The 6,220-nt window shown below is 39.8% G+C and overlaps 1 protein-coding gene across 1 annotated transcript; it reads right to left on the reverse strand.

The window, feature by feature from the left end:
- Positions 1–383: 383 nt before the first annotated feature.
- On the reverse strand, positions 384–4,925 carry LOC117851330 (protein BOLA4, chloroplastic/mitochondrial). The gene is made up of 3 exons (XM_034733128.1): positions 4,597–4,925; positions 4,394–4,461; positions 384–813 (listed from the first exon to the last, which is right to left on the reverse strand). The coding sequence occupies exons 1-3, from the start codon at positions 4,867–4,869 to the stop codon at positions 660–662; spliced, it is 495 nt and encodes a 164-aa protein (XP_034589019.1). The 5' UTR covers positions 4,870–4,925; the 3' UTR covers positions 384–659.
- Between the last annotated feature and the right edge of the window lie 1,295 nt (positions 4,926–6,220).

Here is a 6,220-nt window from a genome sequence, read left to right on the forward strand (position 1 = left end):
GGCGCCGCCAAAGCCAGACAGTGGAGGACCCCAGCAGGCAGTGAGGCGACGGGGGTGTCGAGGGTCAACCAGTTAGCACCCGCAGTGGTCGTGGGTGGCGACGGAGGTGGCAGTTCGCCGCCGGAGCCGGGCAGGGAGGTGGAGGTCACACGGGAAAGAGCGGAGACGGCGGCGGCGGCGGCTCACTTTTTACATCGAGCCAGGGGGAACGGGAAGAGAAGATAAGCAAGAGAGAGAATATGAAGGACATGCATCCGGATCATTGGATCTCGATCTAATGGACGAAAATATTGATTGATAGAAAAACAAATTCTCAATCGTTTGATGAGGAGACCGATTCAATATTAAAAAGGTCGTCGGTTGACGAGGAGACAGATTCAATATTAAAAAGGTTAAATAAACAATTTTATAGTTTAGGGTTCCATTGATAGTTGGAGAGAGTAATTTGAAATGTTTTCCTTACAGGCCACCCGCGCCGGAAAAAGGTGAATGCACATCAAATTACATAAATTTCTTTTTGAAGGAATGCTAATCATGCGAATTATTGACAATTCATTTGACGTGTACATTAATAGTATCAGAAAAAACAGAACCATGGTCAAGGCAACGGCCTGACCTTCAAAAGAGAGCTTAACTGTCTCCACATTTATGATATTGAATTACTTGTTTGCAGCAGCTTCATCTGGCGTCTTGGTAGTCATTTGGTCCACGGCATGCACGGTGCTCTGAAGCTCCTCCCATATAGCCTTGTAAACCATTCTCTGCCTATTTACTGCAGATTTTCCCTCGAATGCTTTGGAAACCACATCTATGCTGAGAATAGAAAAGGTTGGGGTTAGTTCAACTTCAGAATTGCCTTTTTTTCCTTAGGAAAAATATTGTCAATACATCAATGATAAGTAATACTACAAAAACTGCAGAAACATCCTTATCCAAATAAACATAATGTTGTCAGCCAATGTGAAAACAATATTATCAGCATAACGCCCAAAACAATCGTTTGAAATATGATAAAAAAAAGGGCGGGAAAAGGGCTGACAATCATAATCGCTAATATTATAAGAATGCAATTGAGACCCTCAAGAGTTATATATCACAAGTAATTGAACAATAAGGGCTGACAATCATAATCGCTAATATTATAAGAATGCAATTGAGACCCTCAAGAGTTATATATCACAAGTAATTGAACAGTAACAATTCTTCAGAATCATTTTGTACAACATTTCTTCCATTCTTCTTTTCCGCACCCTATAATTTTTTCCTCTTCACAAAGGCTTTTGCACTGAAGCTTATCTTTATATGTTTCTGTACCTATTTTTCATTTAGCTTTTTTGTTACATGCTTACAGCAAATATTCAATATTTTATTTGAAAATATCTATGTTTTTTTGGAGCCATTCTCACTATTTTGTTAATTTTACCTAGTTAATTTAAAAATCTAGTGGAGGTAGTTAACACTATGGTGCCGCTAACGTAGCGCACATAAATAGACCTACATGTGGATCTTATGATGTTTGGGCTTAATATAGGTTGACACTGGGACTTGAGAGAAGCTTTGCTGGACAATGTAATGATGGATTGCAAATATTTTCTGTGGCTTCAATGCTCTTTGTTACAATTTACTTCATCCCATGTTAATGAACTAGTACAGCAACACATCATGGGAAAAAAACTGAGCACCAAAGAACGTGAGATAAAACCACAAACATCAGCTGCTGTGTGAAATGGTTGAATGGAAGGAACCATGAAGTATACATATTACTAGCATAAATATTACCCTGGCTTTGTGCTACTAACTACTTATTCAGTAATCAAATGCAAAACAACAACGATGAATTCACAAAACAGAAACTGTATTATGTAGTTGAGAGGATGATTTAAATGCTTGGAATCAACTTATAGAAGTGCATTGCACATTGTTAGTTTGAAGAAAAGAGCAGCTTCTATGTGTGAATATTAAGCAGAACATCCGAAAGTTAAATGCCAGAGAAAAATGATTAAAACGATGGAATCACAATGAATAATAAATGGTTGATAAAATGCTAGGATTAGTGTTCTGAATGGTAGCTACTACAGTGTGATTTAATAAATGTCTTGTCCTCTCCATGCCAGAGCCGTAACTGCTAATTAGCCATGCTTGGTGATAAATGTGAGCATTATAATTGCCAGTCACTGCATGCATGCGTTGCTCTGATTGAGTTATAACTCACAGGGTATCATGTTTTTCTTTTAGGTCTCTGTGCATGTAAGTGAACAAATGGATGAATAATCGCTTGAAACTTGTGTGCCTAATATTTTATAAAACATGCAGCAATTATCTTACATTATATGAATCAAATATCATGTCAAGGACACTGGTATGTCTTCATTGGAACTCCCAATAGAAGTACATTTGTTTAATCATTTGTTTTATTTTACATTGATCAAACAGTCATTATCACAGATCACTCATTCACGTCACAATATGAATTTTCTTAGTTGTTGATCCATGATAGCATCACATCTCATAATTAGCTGTTTCCAGTTATTTCATTTCGTTTTTGAAAGATTGATCAATTATCAGCAGGCAAAATTCTGGTTGGGAACACCACAGATAAACTTCTCCAAAATCAATAACTAATCCCATGCTATAATAAATCGGTTTATAATAAGTAAGTGAAATTGGTAGTTCTCTATTCTAATATATAAACGTCACCATTTGTAAAAGGTTCAAGCTTGCCTTGGTTAACACTATGTTTGAAGTTGCAAGTGTCAAATGAAACTAGATGTTCATACAGACTTAAGACTTCATGATAAATGTGAAGAAGGCTCCCATTATGGCAGGAATCTGGAGAAAGAAGACCTTCCTCCACCCACCCCTCCATGCAGGGCAAAACTGGCTTGCAGGCCATTTCATTTATCCTTTATTTACTTTTATTCTTCCTTTTCCATTGGCTGTGGCAAGACTGAGTTAAATTTGACACAGTTTTCTTATTTTCTCTTCTTTCTTTTTCTTTTTATGTTTTCTTTTCTTTTTTTTCTTTGATTCCTTTTCTAGTATTGGTTAATTTGTTCAGATTTATTGTTTATCTTCTCCCATTTTCTGGATTGAGATACATGTCTATTTTTATATTGTTTTAAAAATGCAGTCTAAATTGTTACATTAGTATATCTCAATTGTTCCAATTTTGTATTTTGACTTTTTGGACAGTACATCTCAATTGTTCCAATAGTGTATCCCAACTGTTCCATCAGTGTACCTCTGTTATTCCGACAGTGCATCTCAGTTCTTCCAATAGTGTATTTCAATTGTTCCAATACTACACCTTAATTATTACAATAATGTTCTCAGTTATTGGATAGTGTATGCCAACTGTTCCGATAGTGTGTCCCATTGTCCCAGTTGTTTCAGTAGCATATTTCAACTGTTCAACAATAAACCTTCAACTCCATTTAATATTTTTCTTCGGATTGTCACTACTTTCTATTTTTGAATTTCTCTTACTGCAGATTTTTTAAATTTAAAGTGACAATATTTTTTAATCTTACATGCATAAAACAACAAAATAAAATACATGGGGCATCGTACATGAACTAATAGAACAAAATTAAATAGTACAATAATTTCATCGCACTAAAAGACAATCACAAATAAAATAGTAGAAACTAGCTAGGCCATTGTCTTTAAGTAATATTGGGCTATTGTTGATGTGCACATGATGGGCTGAAATAAGCATAAAGGCCACCAACTGAGAGAGAGGGCAAAATGATCTAGGCCTTTGAGATGTTTATGAGCCGGCCTGTCATCCGTTTAGGTGGGTGTGTGGAGGTTGCCTCCACGCAGATGGAACCTAACAAACCCCCATTTATGGACAAGAAACAATCTAGACATGCCCCGAAGTGATGTAAACTGCATACCACAAACAAACTCAAAGCATAGCAAGATGCAGAGCCAGTACATTCTGTTTTCGTGAGGAATGCCCTGTCAATGCCATTGATGATTGATGGACAATAAACAATCTAGACATGCTCCAAAATGATGTTAGCCGCATTCCACAAGCAAACTCAAAGCAGAGCTGAGATGCAGAGCCAGTACATTCTGTTTTGTTTTGTGAGGAGAACCACTGCACTCCCAAAAGCTTATATCTCCTGGATCAATATCCAGCATATGAATATCAATTCCACACCATTCAGCACCAATGCTTAGAACAAGAAGCAAGAAATTAATCGATCTACCAATAAACCCTGGTTTCATTTACACAGAAACGAAGAGAGTGCATTCTACAAATCCATGTCTATCTGACCTCGCAAAACCCACCCAACTAGTAGAACAGCACAGCACGCTCATCTCTTCCCATCCCGAGTGGGAAATGAGAACATCTTGGAGGAAGAAGTTAGAAGTGGGTACTTACCAGACATGGCGGCCGTCCCCGGAGGCGTCGACGACCGTAACTGCGTCGGCCTCCAGCTGCTCCTTGATCTGCCAAGGAACAACAGCAACAAAACTCGGTCACAATGGCAAACGACAGCGTGCGAACGCTCATCCGGCCATTTGTGAAGCTTGCAACAAAATTATTAGGAGTGGCAAGCGAAGCCCGCGTGGCAAGGCAGGTACCTTGGCCTCTAGCGCCTTCGTGGCGGGGGATTCGGCGGGCCCCGCCGGACCCGGCGCCGAGGCCCAGGCCGTGAATTCCCTGGTCCTGCGGGGGACGGAGAGGGGGCAAGGGGGGCAGGTGCTGGGGTAGGAGGCGGAGGGCTGAGAGGATAGGGCAGAGGAGGCGTGGCGGCGGACGGAATAGACAGAAGAGGACGAGTAGGAGGAGAGGCCGCGGAGCAGCAGCGCTGCCAGCGAGCACGGCACGGCGGCGGCGGACCTCATCGGCAGCATCGGTCTTGCCGTAATGCCGTCTGACTGAGAAGTGAGAGGTCAGGAAGGGGAATTCTTTACGGGCGCGGTGTGCTTCTAGCCTCTTGTTTTGGGCCTGCGAAACATGTGCGGCCTGCGAAATAAATTCTTATGGGCTGAAAATGGTCTAAATTTGTAACACGGCAGGTCTCGAACTTTTTTTATTTTTTTATTTTTTATTTTAGTATTTTGCAAAAATATATAGTCGGATGAAAAAATTGCAAAACTAGGCTAGTGTCGCCGGCTGGGCCGGCGGAAGCGCCTTACCGCCGGCCCAGTTGACGGAAGGGTCTTACCGTCGGCCCCGTCGGTGAAAGGGGTACATCCCTTCGCACCATACTTTCAAAAAACCATAACTAATTCATATCAACTCGGATGGAGATAAACTTTATATGAAACTTGTAGATAATCTCGATGAGATCTACAATATTGTAGTTAAAACTTTTTCATTTGATGCCATATTGGTGCTCAAATAATCGACACAAGTTTCAGTAACTATTTTTAGATCTGAAACTTGCATCGATTATTTCAGTAACTAAATGGCTCCAAATGAAAACAGTTTGAACTACAAAGTTGTAAATCTCTTCGAGAGCTATAATTTTCATATAAAACCTATTTCTATCTGAGCTCGTATGAGTTAGTTATCATTTTTTGAAAGTGTGCTGCCCAATTTCAGATCTAAAAATTGAATTTTAGATCTGAAACTTGTGTCGATTATTTGAGCACGAATATAATATCAAATGAAAAAAGTTTTAACTACAAAGTTGTATATCTCATCGAGATATACAAGTTTCATATAAAGTTTATCTCCATCCAAGTTGATATAAATTAGTTATGATTTTTTGAAATTATGGTGCAGAGGCGTGTACCTCTTTCGCCGGCTGGGTCGACGGTAAGACCCTTCAGCCGGCCCTTTCGCCGGTGGTAAGGCCTTTCCGGCGACCCAGCCGGCAGCAATAGTCTAGTTTTGCGATTTTTTAATCCGACTATATATTTTCACAAAATGCTAAAATCAAAAATAAAAAAATAAAAAAAATTGGCAGGTCTCAAACCGAATTCCTATCCATCTCCCGGAAGATTTATATCTTCCGATGTTTAAGATTTGTGCAAACTATATGCACCTAGACTCGTAGGCGGAGCATGCGGGGTGGAGTACGGAGCAGGTGGTGGCGCGCATGCGGATGAGGTGCCAGCACGAAAGGGACAGGTGGTAGACTGTGATAGGAGGGAGGTGGATTGGATGTTACACAAGTTTCGACCTTTATGATCTTTTCTCTTCAACTATATACCAATTCGAAATCTGTTTGAATGTTAGAATTAATAAAAAAAATGA

This window comes from Setaria viridis, chromosome 4 (genome assembly GCF_005286985.2).
Source record: "Setaria viridis chromosome 4, Setaria_viridis_v4.0, whole genome shotgun sequence".
Lineage (NCBI taxonomy): Eukaryota > Viridiplantae > Streptophyta > Magnoliopsida > Poales > Poaceae > Setaria > Setaria viridis.

Excerpts from the sequence above, each read along its gene's own strand:
- LOC117851330 (XM_034733128.1), bottom strand. The coding sequence starts at position 4,869 with ATGCTGCCGATGAGGTCCGCCGCCGCCGTGCCGTGCTCGCTGGCAGCG. Across the intron at positions 4,462-4,596 it reads CGAAGGCGCTAGAGGCCAAG|ATCAAGGAGCAGCTGGAGGC; the intron begins GTACCTGCCTTG and ends GTTCCTTGGCAG. Across the intron at positions 814-4,393 it reads GGGGACGGCCGCCATGTCTG|CATAGATGTGGTTTCCAAAG; the intron begins GTAAGTACCCAC and ends TTCTATTCTCAG.